This window comes from Thermobia domestica, chromosome 14, assembly GCF_964235325.1.
Source record: "Thermobia domestica chromosome 14, izTheDome1.hap1.1, whole genome shotgun sequence".
Classification (NCBI taxonomy): domain Eukaryota; kingdom Metazoa; phylum Arthropoda; class Insecta; order Zygentoma; family Lepismatidae; genus Thermobia; species Thermobia domestica.
The window spans coordinates 5,018,941-5,040,938 of NC_137467.1; the positions used below are offsets into that span (position 1 = coordinate 5,018,941).

Genomic DNA, 21,998 nt, shown 5'->3' on the forward strand with positions numbered 1-21,998 from the left:
TGTGGCAGTTTTGTCTATTTGTGTGGGAGTTATGACCGTTGGAGGTATGACCGATTACCAGTGTGGGGGTTTTGGCTGTGGGAGTTATGACCGTTCGTACATTTGGGAGATTTGTCCGTTTGTGTGGGAGTTATGACCGATTGTGTGGGCGTTTTGACATGTTTTGAGTGTGGGAGTTTTGGCTGTGGGGGTTATGACCGTTCGTGTATTTGGGAGATTTGTCCATTTGTGTGGGAGTTATGACCGTTTGTGTGGGCTTTTTGACATTTCTTGAGTGTGGGGGTTTTGGCTGTGGGTGTTTTGACCTGTTCCCGTTATTTCCACTAATCTTGAAGACTGGGACACGAACACAAACACATTGAGGACAGTTAAAATTCCAAACGCTCCCCATCGGGATTCGAACCGGGGACCCCGTACACGAAAGGCGCACGTGATGGCCACTAGACCAGCGGGGACTACAATCCACTGAACCATCGCCCCCTAGTGATAGTTTAAAGTAGGATCTAGATCACTATAGTGTCTAGGATAGTCTTGCGCTAAACCACACGCACTAGCAAATAGACCAAGACTTATTCTCTAAATTTCTAGATCTTATCCTAGGTATATTTGATTTACATTTTTCAAAAGTTATATTTTTAATTTTGTAATACGAAGAATGTGTCCGCCATTGTCTGTTTCGTGAAGGGGACAAATAGCGTCAGTGCTGACGTGTCCTTAAGCTTTAACTCAATCGCGTAGATCAGAAAGGGGTGTTTACTAAAACATCAAGGTTAGCACACATTCCAGTGTGTTACTTTCTGAAAAGACAATAAAATTAGAAAACAATTTCTGTTTAATTAATATTTAATTTCCTTTCAGTCTGTGGCGCATAAGTTCTTGTATGACATGCCTGATCTGGACGTGGACGACGATGTGCTGAATGGAATAGTAGAAGTCTGCAAGTACATGCATCAGAGTGTTATCGTGAAAAGCATTCTCTACTTACAGGTATGTGCATGAGGAAGATTGCGTAAGTAGTGATTATTTTGACTCTAGTTTAACACTGCTCGTAAGTACAAGAGAAAAGGATCCTGTACTTACAGGTATGTGCATGATTAATAGCGTGTAAGTAGTGATTGTTTGACTGTAGTTTAACACTGCTTATAAGCCCGATGCGTAAGTAGTGATTGTTTGACTGTAGTTTAACACTGCTCGTAAGTACAAGAGAAAAGGATCCTGTACTTACAGGTATGTGCATGATTAATAGCGTGTAAGTAGTGATTGTTTGACTGTAGTTTAACACTGCTTATAAGCCCGATGCGTAAGTAGTGATTGTTTGACTCTAGTTTAACACTGCTCGTAAGTACAAGAGAAAAGATCTTGTACTTACAGGTATGTGCATGATTAATAGCGTGTAAGTAGTGATTGTTTGCTGTAGTTTAACACTGCTTATAAGCCCGATGTGTAAGTAGTGATTGTTTGACTGTAGTTTAACACTGCTCGTAAGTACAAGAGAAAAGGATCCTGTACTTACAGGTATGTGCATGATTAATAGCGTGTAAGTAGTGATTGTTTGACTGTAGTTTAACACTGCTTATAAGCCCGATGCGTAAGTAGTGATTGTTTGACTGTAGTTTAACACTGCTCGTAAGTACAAGAGAAAAGGATCCTGTACTTACAGGTATGTGCATGATTAATAGCGTGTAAGTAGTGATTGTTTGACTGTAGTTTAACACTGCTCGTAAGTACAAGAGAAAAGGATCCTGTACTTACAGGTATGTGCATGATTAATAGCGTGTAAGTAGTGATTGTTTGACTGTAGTTTAACACTGCTTATAAACCCGAGAAAAGGATCCTGTAATTACAGGTATTTGCATGAGAAAGATTGCGTAAGTAGTGATTGTTTGACTGTAGTTTAACACTGCTCGTAAGTACAAGAGAAAAGGATTCTGTACTTACAGGTATGTGCATGATTAATAGCGTGTAAGTAGTGATTGTTTGACTGTAGTTTAACACTGCTTATAAGCCCAAGAAAAGGATCCTGTAATTACAGGTATGTGCATGAGAAAGATTGCGTAAGTAGTGATTGTTTGACTGTAGTTTAACACTGCTCGTAAGTACAAGAGAAAAGGATCCTGTACTTACAGGTATGTGCATGATTAATAGCGTGTAAGTAGTGATTGTTCGACTGTAGTTTAACACTGCTTATAAGCCCGAGAAAAGGATCCTGTAATTACAGGTATGTGCATGAGGAAGATTGCGTAAGTAGTGATTATTTTGACTCCAGTTTAACACTGCTCGTAAGTACAAGAGAAAAGGATCCTGTACTTACAGGTATGTGCATGATTAATAGCGTGTGAGTAGTGATTGTTTGACTGTAGTTTAACACTGCTTATAAGCCCAAGAAAAGGATCCTGTAATTACAGGTATGTGCATGAGAAAGATTGCGTAAGTAGTGATTGTTTGACTGTAGTTTAACACTGCTCGTAAGTACAAGAGAAAAGGATCCTGTACTTACAGGTATGTGCATGATTAATAGCGTGTGAGTAGTGATTGTTTGACTGTAGTTTAACACTGCTTATAAGCCCAAGAAAAGGATCCTGTAATTACAGGTATGTGCATGAGAAAGATTGCGTAAGTAGTGATTGTTTGACTGTAGTTTAACACTGCTCGTAAGTACAAGAGAAAAGGATTCTGTACTTACAGGTATGTGCATGATTAATAGCGTGTAAGTAGTGATTGTTTGACTGTAGTTTAACACTGCTTATAAGCCCAAGAAAAGGATCCTGTAATTACAGGTATGTGCATGAGAAAGATTGCGTAAGTAGTGATTGTTTGACTGTAGTTTAACACTGCTCGTAAGTACAAGAGAAAAGGATCCTGTACTTACAGGTATGTGCATGATTAATAGCGTGTAAGTAGTGATTGTTCGACTGTAGTTTAACACTGCTTATAAGCCCGAGAAAAGGATCCTGTAATTACAGGTATGTGCATGAGGAAGATTGCGTAAGTAGTGATTATTTTGACTCCAGTTTAACACTGCTCGTAAGTACAAGAGAAAAGGATCCTGTACTTACAGGTATGTGCATGATTAATAGCGTGTGAGTAGTGATTGTTTGACTGTAGTTTAACACTGCTTATAAGCCCGAGAAAAGGATCCCGTAATTACAGGTATGTACATGAGGAAGATTGCGTAAGTAGTGATTGTTTGACTGTAGTTTAACACTGCTTTCAAGCATGAGGCTATTAGTACGAGTAGTATGTGCCTCACTGTTAAAATAAAGTAAAACGGCAATAGGGAGAGTCAACCTACTGCTCGAATTTATAATTTTAAAAAAAAAACTCCATCAGATTGGCAACGAATGACACTTTTTAATACAATTAAAATTAGTTTCTCTTCATTTGGTCGAAAACAACGTATGAGAATTCACCTTGAAGCATATGAATTTGTTTATTTCGATGTGATCTGTTGTTTGATATGTGTTATCTTCGGATAATACCATAGTTAAACAAAAACTAGACTTTAACCGTTGATAATAAATTTACCTATATCTCATTAACCCGACTGTATATTATCATCTTGCTTGTGCCGTAATGAACAGATTGGCGAACATATGCTTCAATGTGTCACTTTCACCTAATAGACATAGACGCATGTTTTTGTTCACTTTCAATGTTTATGTTTACAATCTATATATATATATATATATATATATATATATATATATATATATATATATATATATATATATATGGGTGTTTCAAAACAATACCGACAATGTTTGGGAGGTAATTCCTAACACCAAGATAAGATAAAAAAAAAGTATAGACCAACTTGGGTGCACAAATGCTTCCTTTCGGAGTTATAGACTGCCGAAAACATGAGAAAATGAAGTTTAAAGGTCGGGTGAAGACCTTATTTAGAAACTAGTATGTGACCTATCCAAATTTTCATGTTTCAGAATCCCATGATACTTCCGTAACAATTTTTATAAAGGTAGTTGGTGAGTACTTCAAATTATATGTCCGTAGCCAAACTGCCTCCATAAAAATTCTTGCGTGAGTAGCTTAGGATTCTAAAACATGTATTTTTGAACGGTGCACATATTAGTTCTTAAGTGAAGTCTTGACCAGACTATGATAGGTCCCATAGATTTGGAGCTATGGACCTTTAAAGTTCATTTTTTCATATGTTTGGCAGCCTATAACTCCGAAAGGAAGCATTTGTGCGTCCAGATTGGTCTATACTTTTCATCTTATCTTGGTGTCTGGAATCACATCCCAAACGTTGTCGGTGTTGTTAAGAAACACCCGATGTACATATATATATATACCCTAGTGCAAGACATTCTTCAGAGATGGCATCACATACAACAATAAAACTGCGTCTTCATTGTCTGCTAGGTGCCAACATATCGGCATATGTCGTCATTCGGGAAACGAGCGTAGCGAGACCGCAAGCAAGAACACCGCATTGAGAAGTGTTGCACTGGAGTGATCTCCTGTGGTCTAATCTCCGTAGCTACTTCATCCAACGGATGTGCTCTCACTGCTGAAGCGGGTGGAACAAGATCAACGAAAATAACCTTCACAGTAAAACCTATTTTGGACAATTCTCAAACGTTGTCACATACTAATCGCAAGGATCAAGTGACTCTAACACGCTTGTCTATCGGAAACTCTCATGTCACTCACTTCTATTTAGTGTGTGGCCCTGACATGTCGTATTGTGAGGATTGTAGCGCCCCACTGAATATTTGGGACATTTTTGTAGAACTATACAGAGAACAGATCTCAGAAAACGTTATGGATACCTAAAAGTCTTAATCAGGTTTAGGAGATAATACACTATTCTCTAGTGATTGTTTTCTCAGTTTGAGCACCTTCGTGGCTAAGCAGTTAGCGTACGCGCCTTTCGCGTGGGAAACCCGTATTCGATTCCTGGCGCAGCTCATGTGGTTCGAATTCCACTTTAATCAGTAGGCCCCGTCTCATATAGCCTCGCTGCTAAAAGGGACGTTAAACTCAAAATCAATTCTTCATCACCAGTTAACAGGAGACCAAGTCGCGTATATTGAACCTGAATGTTTCTTCTGGGAAAAGCAATTCCACATAAGCGACCTCATTTATTCTTCTTGACGATAACGCCCACCCTCACTCACCATCAAACACGACCCAAAATTGAAGAATTAAGATGGGAAGGATTTCTCCACTCTCTATAAAGCCTCAATTTAGCGAAGAGTTACTTCCAATTTTTTCCGGTGTTAAAGTCTGCGTTGCACGATGAACGTTTCGAAACAGATGAAGAAATGAAACGGAATGTGAGGGGAGCCAGAGCCCTGACTTTTTGCAAAGGGTTTGAACAAATTGGTGCAACGGTGATATAAATGCCTGAATCTCAATGGGAATTATGTGGAGGAGTGAGGAGGGCTGCCTCGCTGCTGAAAGGGACGTTAAACTCAAAGTCAATTGAACTGAACTCATGTATTCTCACTTTTATTCCTGAAATTGGGATAGTCAATGTGCTCGAATATTTGTTTATATAATTTCCTGTCACGCTTTATTTACTATTATTGATAGCTTTGACTTACGTTCTAAAGCCTGTGACAAACATCTTGGCATTTCAGCTAAACGAATAAAACGCAAGCTCTGACGCGATGTTGCCGAATGCTAAGGAGTGTGGTTATGGCTAAACAGACGAACTACAGAGCGATCAGGTGGCAAAGGATAGACGTGGATGTGTACAAAATAAACGTGGCAATACCGCTGGCCTCTCATTTGCTAGCAGCATTTAAAGGGAACTTGGAGCGCCGCCTTCAAATGCCAAGATGTTTGTCACGCCGTTTAGTTATGTTTTAAATGCTGTTGTTAATTCTTTTGCCTTTTTCGAGTTTCTTTTGATTTTTACTGTGTTTAAAATCTTATTTTTGATGTATCTTTACTTCAACTTCCCTTTCTTAGAAGTTGTATTTTGAATTTTCAATCCGCAGAATGCGTCGACCATTCACCTTTCGTGACGGGGACAAATAGCCTCAGAGCTGACGAACTCATTGAATATCCAACAATCAGTCAATTAACTAAGTGGCATCAATTATGATGGATCGTGTATGTTTTTTGATCTTCGATCATTCCAATCCAACCTCGCTTCATTCAGTGATTTGGTTACCCAAACCAAACTGTTCTTCACAGTTAATTGTAATTTAATAGCAATATAATTACTCATTTACCAGTAGTTCAATTTAATCTAATTGCAAAATCTTAAAATGTACAGAGCTGTCATTTTACGATGAATCCTTTCTGACATCACACTTTGCTTCTTGCCTTCTCAGTGAGAGTGGAAGGAGCTGGCGGATATCCTGCCATTGGTTTAAATAAAAACAGTAGAAATATTCTAAGTAAGAACTTGTATAGCGTAGCCCAGTTGTTCTCAACCTAATTCCTATCACGGTCGCCACTTTACCACATCTTCTTGCCGGCGACCCCCTTATAATTTCTGGTTTGTAATAACCTTGTGTGGGATTTTTAATATACCTATTGCGGAGATCTCATGATATCCATTTTTATAATAGTGGAAACCATTTCTTGTATATAGTGGATACAGTAGTTTCCCTAAAAACGAAAGAGTTAAAACAAAATGTGATCAGTTCATTCATATAACAAACATCGAATCCGATCAATCATATTGTTTCAAAATAGAGGCTGTTTGAAAGTTTTAAAATTTCATTACTTCCTTAATTTTGAGCCATAACTAACTAACTCTATGGCCTATGGAACCCGGAGGTTCAATGCCGCATTCACAAAAACTCTCCACTGACTTCTATCTTTAGCCAATTGGATCCAGTTTCTACTTTGTATCCCTATTTCTGTGAGATCCATTTTAATATTGTCCTCTCATCTGCACCTAGGTCTTCCTAATGGTCGTTTTCCGATTGGTCTTCCAATCAAGACTTTGAAAGCGTTCCTACTTTCCTCCATTCTAAATTTTGGGCCATATGATAAAAAAAATTCTAATTTTTGTTTAAAAAACTTGGACAGTGGTTAAAAAAAGTTGTTGAGTATTTTAATTATCGAGAGGCCGCCACCTTGAGATTTTATTGCTCATTTTTCGATAACTTACATTTGAACTGAGGAAGTAAATTCATTAGTAGAAGAATAACCGATCGAAGTAGCTCAAGTGCATTCGGGAGGTCGTGGGTTCGATTCCCGCTGTCGGTCATCCTGACTGGGACTTTTCCAGGGTTTCCCTCAGTCCTACTAGGCAAATGCCGGGATAGTACCTACTAAAACAGGCCTTGGCCGATACCTTCCCAAATCCTTTCCATTATTGTTGTTAGATATCCAGTATAAAATGGCCTCTGAGCTGTATCTGGTGATTGTTAAATAAATAAATAAATAAATAAATACCAATGGCTGAAGATCGTCTACAATCTCGAACTCCTTGTGAGAGCACCCTCTTGGCTAAGTGGCTAGCGTACGTGCCTTTGGCGTGGGAGACCCGGGTTCAATTTCCAGTGGGAGCTCATATGGTTCTGATCCCACTCTAAGCTGTAAATTCACTTCTCATATAACCTCGCTGCTGCAAGGGACGGTAAACTGAAAATAAATCAAATCTAATTAAATCGATCATCTTGTATATATTGTAAGGATCCCCACCTAACAGCTTGAGCACATGTTGTTCAAGCAACACGTGCTATTGTTTATAAGCATCAGTGCAGCAGACGACACTTAAAACCAGAAAGACACGGAGAAAAGCACGACGGGAACCGAAGAGGAACGAATCACATGAAAATGGCTTATAAAAGTGGAGCCAAACAACATGGAGGCATCAGTTGACCCACTGTTGTCAGATGGCGGGAAATTTCCCGCAAAACGGAAAATTCTGTACATTGGCAGGAACGTGGGAAATTCTGGTTGGTAATGGGAAATTCTGTCAACTGTTTTTGCTTTTTCATTCATGTTATCCTTTTCTCACTCCTTCTCTTCCTCTCTTTTTACATGGAATGGAAACATTTTTGAAGATTAAAAGAACCAGAACAGAAAGAGAAGTTTCCAAACCGAAACAAATAGAACTGATTGTTAATCGCACCAATATCCATTTTCTGCCAGAAAAAAGAAGGGAAGAAGGGTTTATGACCCTTTGCTTACTATATTTGTAATGGCTAGTTATTCACGGAATATTAGGGTGAAGTGAGGGGTATTAAGAATGAATATGCTGGGAAGTAGCACACACACACACACACAAAATGTATATTTCTCTCTATACCAAATAAACTACAGATAGAAAATAGTAGGATGGCCCTATAAGAGATTTCTCCTCCCGCAAGAAAAGATATACTTCTGATTGATTGTTCATAGTTATTTGATTTTAACTTGAAATTATTAATATAATGATTAGTTAATTAATAATTAATTATTAATTAAATTAATTAATGACTGATATTATTTCTTGGCGGGAAATTTTGCAAGCGATCGGGAAATTTCAGGGCTTTGAGCGGCAAGTTTGTTATTCTGAATCCGACAACACTGAGTTGACCTTGATCGCTAACCCATACTTCCTCTGGAGGTCGCCTTGGATGAAGGAGCACTGCCCTGTCTAAAATCCCTGGAGGCTGCCATGAGCCGAGAAGGTTACCAAAGGACCATAAGCTGAAGTTACTACAAGATGTCCCGCAGGCTGTCATGAGCAAAGGGGTTCCCATATAAAACATTCCTTTCTTCACCTCTCTGGTCATAAGGAACATTTAAGATATTAACTTTGTAGACAGAAAGACCATTTTGTAACATTTTATAAAATAAAATAGATGAAGGGTTAGAATCCCCGATTGTCATTTTCTCTGCCCACACAAAATATTACAATATACTAGTGAGAAACTGAGGGAAGTAGTAAGATGTGACTTTTGTGGACGCGAAAAGCATACCGTTGCTATCTCCATAATCTCGCTTTTGTTATCCCAGGCACGTAGCCAGGATTTCGTGAATGGGGAGGGGGTCCGTGACATGAAATACTGTGATCATCACACCAGGGACTCGATCATTCTAAACTATTTTACTGGAACATATATTGGTTCGCTTAGCCAGGATTTCGTAACGGGAGGGGAGCGTGATATGAAATTCTGAAGGCTCAAGAGCTTGATCAATGTAAACTACTTTACTATCAACATATATTGGTTTGTTAGGACAATAAAATGAGGATATGTTGGTAAGTATTTTCATAACAAACTACAAAGAAATCTCGAGTAATAAAAGAAATTTAAAAAAAGTATTGAAAAAGATTTTACAATATTTACGTTCCTTTCTTTGTTCATTCAAATATAACATTTTTCCTTTAATTATAATCTCAACTATTATAAAAAGCACATATTCACTATTATAAAAAGTACATACTCAATAATGTCTTGTAAAATATTTTACAATATCTGCGTTCCTTTTTCTCTTGAATCGACTGCTAATAGAACTCCTTTTCCATATGAATTTTTGTTTTTATTATTCCGTCAACTACTGTCGGTTCCAAATGACAGGTTAAAGAAGCAGTAGAAAATTGTTTTTGAAATAACATGTTTGATGCTGCAAGAATGCAATGACGAAAAATTATGATAAAGAAATGTGCACGCTGTTACTCAACGGCACTATGCTTTTGGAAGCTTGAAATCTCCCTGACTAGTAGCAGAAATTCTGAGAATTCTGTAACTTTTCTAGTAATTTCAAATTCCCTGACTCTTCCAGGATATCTCGCTCACCTCACCATCATGTATTGCAAGTAATACAAATCTCTCAAACAAAAACGTGAAACTGAGATTTGAAGTTTAGCTACAAATCTAAAAAGTCATCTGTTCACCAAATGTCCACGATATACAGTGACAAAGAAGCGTAGAGACCCATCATGAATAAAAGAGAGAAAAATAATATACATTCAATGATTTAAAAAAAAAAAAAACTTTTATGTCCATGCATGTAGAATTACTCTTACAGGTTAATATTGGAATATTATGTGTTGACACATTTAATTAGTAGCTGAACTTTGTTAATTAATTTCCCGTATGGAATGTTTCTCTTCATATCGATATTGATAAAGCAATTAACGATCTACTTTAACACTGGAGACTGGAGTTTTTTTTTTTTTTTTTTTAATTTCATTCCGAGGAAATGCTTATTACATTCATTGGGAAACCTTGACCCCTATTTCTATTACTGGAGTTTCATAAAAGTCCTCTGAGAACTGTTTCCAATGTTGTATTATGATTCGGTTGGAGGCAAAGTAAGGTACTCATTGGAGACGAATCGAGTACAGTTCAATTATGAACTACATATGTTATCGTGGCTGGTAGGGTATATTGGTAATGTTCTTTGATACAGACATAATGTTAATTCTGTTATTAATTATCACAAGTGAAATTGTGGCTGTATGTACACTGATTAACATTAGGGGCGAAGCGGGTACAGCCACATGACAAAATGGATAGACTATTATAACATGAAAGTAATAGATTCTAGTACTGCTAGACATATACAGGGTGGCCCACTTTAATCTTTCCACGGAAATATCTCAAAAATGGTTGAACATAAATGAACCGAACAAGAACTCAAATACGAAATGCCATGGGGCACATCGAATGGTGTTGTTGCAGTGCATCCCAGGGCTGGCCTTCATGCAGGTCCAGGGCCCAAACTTTAAAATTTTAAATGGAAACATAGGGCGAGTGATACTTCGTTCGATAGATCTTCAAACACTAAACACCGCTGTGGAAAAAGATTTTTCTTATCGGTCACCGTATTCAAAATGACCGACAAGACATAGTTCCTGTATCAGATAAAAGTCAAGTACCACTAATAAAAAACGGTTGAATATAATTGAGCAGAATAAAAAGTGAAACAGGAAAATGGCCTGGGGGCCTGTCAAATGTTGTTTCAGTCACATCCAGGGCCGCCTTTCATGAAGCTCAAAGCCCAACTTTGAAGTTTCAAATGGAAACATGGGTCAAGTGATACCTCGTTCGATAGATCTTTAAACACTAAACAGCGTTGCCACAAAAGATTGTTCATAGGGTCACCGTATCAATCCGCCAAGACATGGTGCCTGTATAAGATAAAACGTCCAGTACGACTGATATGAAAACGGTTGGAGATAAATGAACAGAATATAACTCGTATAGGAAATCACAGAGGGTATTTATCGTTCCACAGCTCGAGAATAATGCAACGGAGAAAAAGATTATTAAAGTATAAGTGACATATTGCAAAGGAGGAACTCTAATTCTTAGAAATCATTTTGTTCCTTATAAGGTAGGGATTGAGAAAAGTGGTGGTAGGCATGTCAGACTCGCGACTGGGAGGGAGGAGGAGGTTGAGAAAAATGATGAGTAACCTCTCGCGTAATTTAGCTCCTAATCATTCGTTTTTAGTTTTTTTTCTTTTATTTAAAAAAAAGAAAGGTCTAAGTACGTTCTACACATGTTATTAGGACCTTTTACGTAAATGTTTGATTAAAATTTGAAAAAAAGAAGGATTATTCCTACGAAGAAATATTTTATTTAACAAAATAATCATTTTTGTATTTATTTATGCCAAATAACTAAATTTATAAAGGAGCATGAAATAAGAATATTTTTTTCTTTTTTCAATCAGGGAAGAGAAGCAATTAATATTTTTTAGTTATCATTACACCTATTCCTATAATTTATTATATTATGTGATCCATATTAATACTAATTTTGTTCATAAGTATTTTAGAAATATATTTTAATTATCATTGAAAAAGTACTCCAATCATTTTGAATTCATTCATTATACCCTTATTCATTACTGAAAAATAAAAGATACCCTTCTTCTGATGTGAATCCACATGTTAGTCATCGAGACACTTCCAAAATCAGAAGTTGTCCTTCTTACTTTAATCTTCATAACATTAATTATTCTTGATATTTAAATATACACTACAGTACACTATGACACCACATTTAGAAAGCACTAAGAAAAAACAAGAAATGGTTAAAATGGGAACAAAGGAACACACAAAAACACTTCCTGATTTCCGTTCCTTCACGTCACAGGGATTTTACGCTGTTCAACCGATGGGCAGTAGGTCGAAAGACGGACGGAGAGGTTCACAAAAGAACGAAATAAAAAGTCACATAACAAAGGCTTTCCCTTAATCAAGTTATGATAGTGCTCACAGTCAGTTCCTTCTTGTTTCACGAGAGTTTATTATTCTTCGCGTTATTGTAATAACAAATTCCTTATCTGCGTAGTCCGCTTCGAGGTACCCATCTCATAACCGTGGATCCATCTACTAAGACAAAAAACTAGGTATTCTGTGAAAGTTGGGGTAGAAATGTGTTGCCAGCACTAGTATATCCGTATCAGAAGAAAATATCTTTATAGTTTCTGCTCCATTTAAGCTTACGAAGAGTGCATGTAATATGATTTTTGTGTCCTAGTGCTGGCGCCGAATTTCTAACCTCAACTTCCACAGGATAATAGTTTGTTGTCTCAGAAGCTAAAACACGTGACATTTCTGTTCGTATGGTATATCAAGGTTAGGTCACAACCAAACTGGTGCTGTGATTGGATTGCGTTCTCTCTCAGGGACTGATATTATCGGATCATTTTATAGTAAAACGAAAACAAATTTCTTTAATAGATTCATGAACGCTGATGAGACAGTTCTTGACGTTTTGTCATCACTGGGAAAAAATACTTTTAATGAAGAAACGTTAAGAGTTCTGGAAGCTTTTATACGCTCTATATACTTAAAAATACAGAAGATAACATCCCTGAAAGAATTGTGGTGGTGATTTTTCGCTAAAAAGCAAGTCAATGAATCATGCATACCTCCAACACAAGATACTCTGCATCCGACCATAAAAAGAGCACATTTTCAAGCCCTAATACGGCGTAAAGCACATATTGCTAATCCTGAGCCACATGCAGTGACTCACCAGGGTTGGACTGTTATTGAGAAAGGGCAATACGAGCGAATAACATGTGATATTCCTTGTGAACCTCAAGAATTTCTCTCAGTCCAGTCGTCAAATGTTGATGTGGCCCATCAAAGTGTGTTCCACCGTGCAAATGTGCTCTAAATAAACTTTCTTGCACAGACTTATGTTCCTGTTCTGCTGATCCACAAAAATGCAGTAATGTAAGTGAAGAAGATTATGAAATCTCAAATGGAATGAAATTTTATGATGATGCTGAGGACAATGATGGTGGTGATGAACTTGATTCATGGTTATGAGATGGGTACCTAGAAGCGGACTAACAGATAGGGAATTTGTTATTAGAATAATGCGAAGAATAATAAACTCTTGTGAAACAAGAAGGAACTGACTGTGAGCACTATCATAACTCGATTAAGGGGAAGGCCTTTGTTATATGACTTTTTATTCCATTCTTTCGTGAACCTCTCCGTCCGTCTTTCGACCTGCTGCCGATCGGTTGAACAGCGTAAAATCCCTGTGACGTGAAGGAACGGAAATCAGGAAGTGTTTGTGTGTGTTTCTTTGTTCCCCTTTTAACCATTCCTTGTTTTTTTCTTAGTGCATTCTGAATGTGGTGTCATAGTGTAGTGTATATTTAAATATTAAGAAGAATTAATGTTATGAAGATTGAAGTAAGAAGGACAACTTCGGATTCTGGAAGTGCCCCGATGACTAATCTATGGATCCACACCAGAAGAAGGGTATCTTTTATTTTTCAGTAAATGAATGTAATGAATGAATTCAAAATAACTGGAGTACTTATTCAATGATAATTAAAACATATTTCCAAAATACTTATGAACATGTACAAAATTAGTATTAATATGGATCGTATAATAAATTGTAGGAATAGGTGTAATGATAATTAAAATATATTAATTGCTTCTCTTCTGTGAGTTTGAAAATAAAAATTTATTCTTATTTTATGCTCCTTTTATTAATGTAGTTATTTGGCATAAATAAATAATACAAAAATGATTATTTTGTTAAATGAAATATTTCTTCGTAGGAATAATCCTCTTTTCCAAACTTTTGACCAAAACGGTTACATTTACGTAAAAGGTGGTAATAACATAATGTGTAGAAGGTACTTAGGCCCTTCTTTAAAAAAAACTAAAATCTAATGATTAGGAGAGAAATTACGCGAGCGATGACTCATCATTTTTCTCAACCCCTTCCCAGTCGCGGGTCTGACATGTCCACCATCATTTTTCTCATTCCCTACCTTATAAGGAACAAAATTATACCAGCCACAATACTCTACCATTAAATTGCACACGGGATGAAAAAAAGTGACCACTAGAAAACTGATTAATATGAATACGTTCAAAAATATGCTCCGGTGGAAATTTTTCCGTAGGCCACCCTCTTTACATCATCACTGACTATACCGACTTCGTCTCACCTTGGAGTACTCGCTTCGCTTCAGTTTTTCCGCTTTGGATCTGCTTCGCAACCCGAATCGCCTCCACTGTTGAACTTGATAATGTGCTGATTGCAAAGCTCAAACATTAATTACTGTCTGACGTATTTACTACTGCACAACTCCGAAGAAAAACCTAACGTTTAAAATAGTTTTTACAGTGTGGTCCGGAAGTGGGCATATCCCTAATTGGTGTTTTCTGATTGTTTTAGGTTTTACCCACATTTGTTTGGTATCATTGTTGGCATTGTCTCTTAACATTGCTTGGTATTGTCTCGCACCATTGCTCTTCATGTTCATTTGTTTTCTGCTTGGTAACAGTTATTTGTAGTGAAGTTGAAGTAATCATCAATGTGTGATCAAAGTCTATATAGCATTGAACGAAGATCAGTTGTTGCCCTTTGGCCTCACGAATGGCGTTACACAGATGACACCATGGAAAGTGTTAAAGGGAGTGTGTATATGGTAGACATGCGTTATGTGCATGTCTACCAAAACACAGAAATTACAAGTAGCTGTGGAACACACGCCTTTACACTCCGCAGTATCTCCGCAAAACATCTACGAGAACTTGGCGCAGAATTCAGCTGTGTTACGATATGGATGATGATCTAACGACGTTTATGACTCTTAAAACTCTTAAGACTTCAAGGTAACTACAGTATGTACAGACATTCTACCATAACTAACACTATATTGTTGAAACTAAAGGGGGGAACGCCCACTTGCGGACCACCATATACATATTCTCTAATTTTAGTTGAATCATCTTGAAGCCATACATCTAAGCTTTGAAGAATGATCGTAGCTTACCTGACAATTTGTATGTTATCACATATCCTAATGGGAATTTACAATAATATAATTAATCAAGGCGTAGCTTAGAAATGATTAGACATAGCTTCATAGCAATAGACTCAAATTACTTAAACTGGATTAAGCTTTCTAATTGTGTTAGCACGAAGCTTAACTACCATATTGATCCTAATATAATAAAGGCAATATAAGGTACTCACGTTATCAGCGACGAAGATTCTCAATTGTCAACCAAACAGTTTGACCTTACACTCAATCCTGACTCCCAATACCCACAAAGTTACGCCTTTTTTCTGAAATTCTTAACTTCCTTTTTACTACGTAATCATCTGGAGGTCCGGGATTAGAAAAAGTATATGGCCTCTGCTGACTTCACCTAATACATTTCTGTGAAAGTACAGTAGAAAAGTTAAAAGAATGTTTCATATATTTGGTCAAATTTTGTTTTATGATAATGGTTGTATCTTCATGATTCCTTTCAGATAGCCCGTTGAGATTTTGATCAGAGTGGAGATCTCTGTTCATCTGGAGGCCCGTTGCTATAGCCCCTAAGACCTCCGTTAATCCGGCACTGCGTAATGCTTACCTGAGCCCTACAGTACTTGTGCATGAACATTTTTTTATGCAGTGTCGTGTTGTCTACGTTTCTATTTTATTTCCTTAATCAAAGCAAGTTGTTCACTGCTTAACTCATTGTCCATTGTCAAAATAAATTACAGAATAACAATATATTTATTTTGGATACTTTGTAATATGGACAAGCGGACATCCAGAACAGATTTTCCAACATGCAAAGTTATTGAAATTTTGGATATTTTTTCATTTAAAATTTTTCTTCACGGTCTCTCGAAAGTAATGAGATTCTTCCTCAAAGAGACCGTTGGCCCTTAATTGCCGCCGAAAATAGTTATTCGTGGGCGGAACGCGTAAAACATCTTCCTAACCAATCCCGCCATTAATAACCTCTCACAGCAATTAGGTTTCCATTAGTTTGGCCGCTACAGAACAATTCCTTGGCCTCCCTTCCGAAGGTAATTTAAAGTATAAGAGACGGGAAGCGTTTTGCATCAAGAATAAGAAAACTGATTTACCGTGTGGTGCAGACTCGGTTCCAATATGAGCTTTCAACCTCTTCCCTTTCTCTGGGATTCGGAGAAGGGCAGGAGCTGAGGATGAACGCTTGTTAAATGCTATATAGTCTGGAGAGAAGGAGCATCTCCCAGCTACGAAAGAATTTGTTTTTCTTCCATTAAGCACTTCCGTCAAAGGCCAGGGTTTTAAAGCTTTTAGTACAGAATACTAGTTAGAAACGTTAGGTTGTACATTCGCAATTAAGTGTCATTTCTGCTTTGGTGAACACAATATTTAATGTAAAACTTAAGATCAGAACTAGGAATTAAATTTCTGGGCTGTCGGTATCTAAAGCCATTTAGCCCGTCACGTATATGAAGGATGACATCCCTCGGCGAACACACTATCCGAGAGGAAAGGGCAGGAAGAAAGGATTCGGGAAGGAAGGAAGCGGCTTGAGATCTGTATGTTAGGTACTTTCCCGGTATTTGCCTCGTGTGAAAAAGGAAATTCCAGGAAAACCTCAATCAGAGTGGCTGGCCTGAAAAGTACTTTTATACTTTTTCAATCGGGTGTCCCTACCGGGAATCAAACCCGGGACCGCGCGCACAAATATAAAGCTTGTACAGTCTAGAAACAATATTAAGTATATGTTGGAGGTATAAGGAATGATAGCTCCAACCTATACTATTTAATCTTGTTTCTGACTGTACATCAGCCATTCGCCTTATCCTAACAGGAACAAATATCATCACTGTTGATGCTCTCATTAAACCATAATTATTCATTTATTGACTTAATTACTAATTACATTGCAATTTCATGTAACTGATGCCTGTGATACGTCACACAAGTTTGACATCACAAACAAATGACTTGTTCAGATTCGGTGCACATGCACTCAGGCTAACCTCTTTGACTTGACTTTAAGAATCACACCTGTTAATAATGTCCGTTAGTCATTATCATGCTCACACCCAAAAATTTTCTGATATTGGACCAAGCTTTGGGGAAGGTCCTATACTCCAAGCCACTACGATCCCCCGTCCAATCCCCTTTAGGAACACTCGGCCGAAAAAGTTTTAAATCTTTTTCAGGTCAACCGTCCTGAGAGAAGTTTTTCCCTCATTACCACCAGGCAAATGCAGGAATGTTACCTAACATACAGGTCCCAGGCCGCTTCCTTCCTTTCCCAATCCTTGCTTCCTTCCCTTTCAACGGATAGTGTGTACAGAGAAAAATACGTTGCCCGGACAGCGGTATATTGTACAAATATACGGTATCCTCTTGCTTACTAGAGAAATCAGTACGCATCATACGTTATACGTATGCTACATAGGCACTGCGCTTAGATGTTACATCATGCTGTTACAGGATGTCTGACATCTAACAGTTTTCCGTATATCACATGCATATACTTATGTTACCTTCGTCAGCTATATGTTATATACGTCCACTTGTATGTGAGATCCTGACCACCTACATTGTTTCATACGGAAAGTACGTATAGATGGAACATTCATACAGAAAGTATTATAAAACATGCGTTTTCAGTTATACGTCTACTGTACGTTAAGTCCAAAAACTACAGGAATTACGCATGTAATCTATCTTTTTAAGTACGACACCTACAATTTTTTTCTCAGTGTGGTCGCCGAGGGACGTCATCCTCGTACGTCACCGGCGAATATGGCAATAGATGTCGAAAGCACAAACCACTACGTTTAAGTAGTATTGAACGAGTATTAGTCTTCACCTGAAAAGACAATAAGCAATTGTAAAATACTTCCGCCTATAATTTCATTAAAACATTAATACAATTAGATTGCTTTTATAAGAGAAAGAGTACAGATAAAGTGTAAAATGAAATTTTCATGCTAAAATAATCATTTTACTGTTAAACAAATATAGTTTTATTAAAAAACGATATAAATGTATGTTGAGTTAGGAAAGTTTGTGGTAACATCCGGACCTGGTGGAACACTGATCACAATCTCCTTCTTCCTTCCATGTTTTACATTCCATCACATCACTAATAAGATAACTACAAGGTGTTCCAAAAGTGTGGCAACACCCTAATAAATTATAGCTGAAGTTGCAATGTAAGTGGGAAATAGGGAACGGAGAAAAAGTTTGAGAACACATCACAATAACACCCGCCATCTTCAATTTTACGCAATTGTCTCAAACGGAAATTATAGCATGTGATGAGTTATTCAAATAGCAAATTTTCGTAGAAATTGAACGGGACTGCTATTTTTGCTCTAGTGCTGGTCATTAATTTTATTTCTTTGTCGTGTAACCAACAAAAACTTAAAACTACAACAAGAACCACTTACTGCTTGAGGGAGTGTTCAATGTGTATCGCATTCCTGCTCATTGTCACATGCATTCTGAGTTCCTAGTCATACAGAACCTTGAGCAAAGTATCGACTATAATGTTGGAACATACGCCCACAATTCGTTTCTAGAGATGCTGAACATACTTAATTTTCAGCGCATACACAACATATTTCACATAGCCCTACAAACAGCACTCCAATGGGTTCAAGTCAAGGGGACAAGGCAGCCGTCCTCAGAAGCTCGTCGATTAATTCACCCACTAGGAAACTCCAGATCGAGGTACTCATGGATACAGATACCATAGTGAGGTATGCCACCATCGTGCTTGAAAATCTTAAGGAATGACCAATCCTCCGACAGAAGTGATGGCAAGAAGTAATTTTGTAACATGCGCCCATAATCCATCGGCGTTAGGGGCCCGTCTATGAAGATTGGGCGCACGACGGGAATCTTTCATATGCCCCAGCAGATCATCACCTTGTAAGAAACCCTTACGGATGCGTCAAACCAATGCGGATTACGATAAGAGTAGTACCGCACTTTCTGTATGTTAGCGTCACCTGATACATAAAAGTTTGCTAAATCAGAAAACAATATGTACGAGGCGAATGAGGGGCTTTTGTCGTAGCTGGTCTGTAGTATATTAAACAAATTTCAGAGAACAATTTGCATTATCTCTTGTAAAGTTCTTGTGAAATTGTGGTTTATAAGGGTGCCAGTTATTCTGTGACATAATGCGCATGGTTTAGGTGCAACTAGTACCACTTTCATGGACTACATTAAAGTGCCTTAGGACTTTTACTGAATGATGTCGACACTGCCAAAGCTGTTGCCTCGTCCATCGGCGTGCGATGGTCTATCTGTCTCGCGTTGATCTGCCACAGAGCTACTTGTTAGCAATTCTTCAGTACTTTGAACACTGTGCCATTGCATTGCTAATGCGAGTCTTTTCCGCATGACGGCTGAATCATCCTGATGCTTCATTCTCCGGAGATCAGCATGATCCGAATGCGCTCTGCATTCGTCAAGACCATCTTCTGCTCACTTGCAACGATACTAATAAAATAACAATCATAACTTCGTGATGGTTATTGCTAGAGCAAAAGTAACAGTACCATTGAATTTCTACAAAAAAAATTGCTATTAAGATGACAGCACATGCTATGGTTGCTCTTTGAGACAATTGCGTAACATTCAAGATGGTGGACGACATTGTGATGGGTTCTCATCCTTTTCCGTATCCTTATTCCCCATCTACATTGTTGCTTCGGTAATATTTTCCAGAGTTCTCCATTTTATTAGGGTGGTTTCACGGCTTTAGACAACGAAGTTATGAGCAATAACAACCCATGTGTACCAATCCACCATCTTTTATAGCATTTGTGCCAGGAGAGCGATACATTATCAGCACTTCGTCCGTTAATTCTTCTGTTTAGCCAGAGTCTTCTACTTTTTTTCTTTCTGCTAGCTTCTTAACTGTCCTCAAAATAATGGATGAAGTTCATACTATCAACACTCCTAACTATCGTCATCCAAGTAGACAAAAGGTAGAATTTGTCGAGTACTAATCGAAAAAATGAACACATCTTAGTGTACTTGGGTATCGAACACTTTCCCATTTCATACATTCCTATTTACTGCACTGCCGTGTCGTGACAAAACGCTGTAACTTTGGCGAAGAAGTTTTGCGAAAATGAGCCTTAAAGTTTTCATCCGAAAATGTGATCTGTATCGTGTAGAACCAGTGTAACTAGGCAATAATGGTCAACCAATCCATTTTCACCAAATTTAATCACACAACATGCATTTACGTAACATTACATGTAACCACGTGTTTCCAAAGTCAAGATACACTATTTCTACACGATACAGATCACATTTTCGGATGAAAACTTTAAGGCTCATTTTCGCAAAACTTCTTCGCCAAAGTTACAGCGTTTTGTCACGACACGGCAGTGCATGACGGTAACCGTCCGTAACTTACGAATTCTGTTTTTATCCCGTGTAAAATCTATAAGAATTCCTAACATCTATACGACCTGCACAGTAGCAGAGGAATGTTCAGTTGCATACAATGAAATAATTTATAGTTGCGTGATTCTCTTTACTGTCTTTTAGCAGAGTTTATTTTATTTTAGTTCTTAAAACGCAAATTATAATTTGCTTTACATTAACTGCAGAGTCAGAGAGAAATTAACTTTTCAATTTGCTAAAAAAAAAATGCCATCTGTTATATTCACGCTCTATACTGTATCTCTCTTGCCTACTGTACAAAGACACAAATAATTATCACAGTCTAAAATATTGATATGTTGTAATAATAGAAATGAGATGGAAAATTCAGTGAGAATCGCGCCGCCATAACCTCGAGTCATAATTGAAACTTTCATTTGAGCCATTCATGTATTTAATTAGCGATGCAATGTGCTGGAAGCATTTGCCCTGGAACGCCAGACAGAAACTGGGCAACTGCTTTGGGGCTCAAACATCCAGAGGTGCTTTGTTATATGACCTTTTATCATATCGTTAAACATAAAATGATCTAACGTATATAAAATTATTTTGATCAGAAATAATTAAAAATGAAATGAAATCTTTGAGTTTTACATCCCACGGTTATGCCGGTTGGGCTTATGGAGACGGTGATAATGAGAAATTAATGAAATGGTGGAATGAAAGAAGTGGGAGAAAACGGGAGAACCCCGAGGAAACCCACGCACATGGTGTTTGTCCACCACAAAGTTCACTTGGTGTGAGCTGGAATCGAACCAGGGACCCAATGCACAAGAGGTGAACGCTTTACCACTGAGGGGAAAGGATAAAGTACAAACGCTTAATCAAATCATAAATAGGAGTCAGTTTGAACCAGAGATAAACACGCTCAAAAGGGCCACCCTCATCCTGACTCACTTTCGTTTTGATACATGAGGGTGAGAGTGAGTGTGACGCAGTCAGTACTGGATGAGAATGAGTGAGGGTGAGGGCATCAACAATATTTGAGTGTGAGTGAGCCAGTTAATTGAAGGCTGAGTGTGAGTGAGTGTGACGGCAAGTGAGTGTGAGTGTGAGCCAGTTGATTGAAGGCTGAGTGTAAGTGAATGCGACGGAGAGTGAGTGTGACTGTGAGAGTAGTGAATATGAGTGTGAGAGAAAGTGAGTTTGAAGGCAATGAGTGTGAGTGTGAGCCAGTAGATTGAAGGCTGAGTGTGAGTGGATGTGACGGAGAGTGAGAGTGAGTGTGAGCCAGTTGATTGAAGGCTGAGTGTGGAGTATGAGTGTGAGGGCAAGTTAGTGTGAGTAAGAGCCAGTTTATTGAAGGCTGAGTTTGAGTGAATGGGAGGGAGAGTGAGTGTAAGGCCAAGTGAGTATGAGTGTGAACCCAGTTAGTT

The 21,998-nt window shown here is 37.9% G+C and overlaps 1 protein-coding gene across 1 annotated transcript in view; it reads left to right on the forward strand.

Annotated features, from left to right (window-relative positions):
- LOC145670651 (dynein axonemal heavy chain 1-like) overlaps nucleotides 1–21,998 on the forward strand; it is a gene marked incomplete at its 3' end in the record, with an annotated part of 1,762,390 nt that overhangs the window by 1,267,449 nt on the left and 472,943 nt on the right. Inside the window, 1 exon segment of the mRNA XM_081739441.1 lies at nucleotides 859–987. Coding sequence (XP_081595567.1) covers nucleotides 859–987 — 129 coding nt within the window.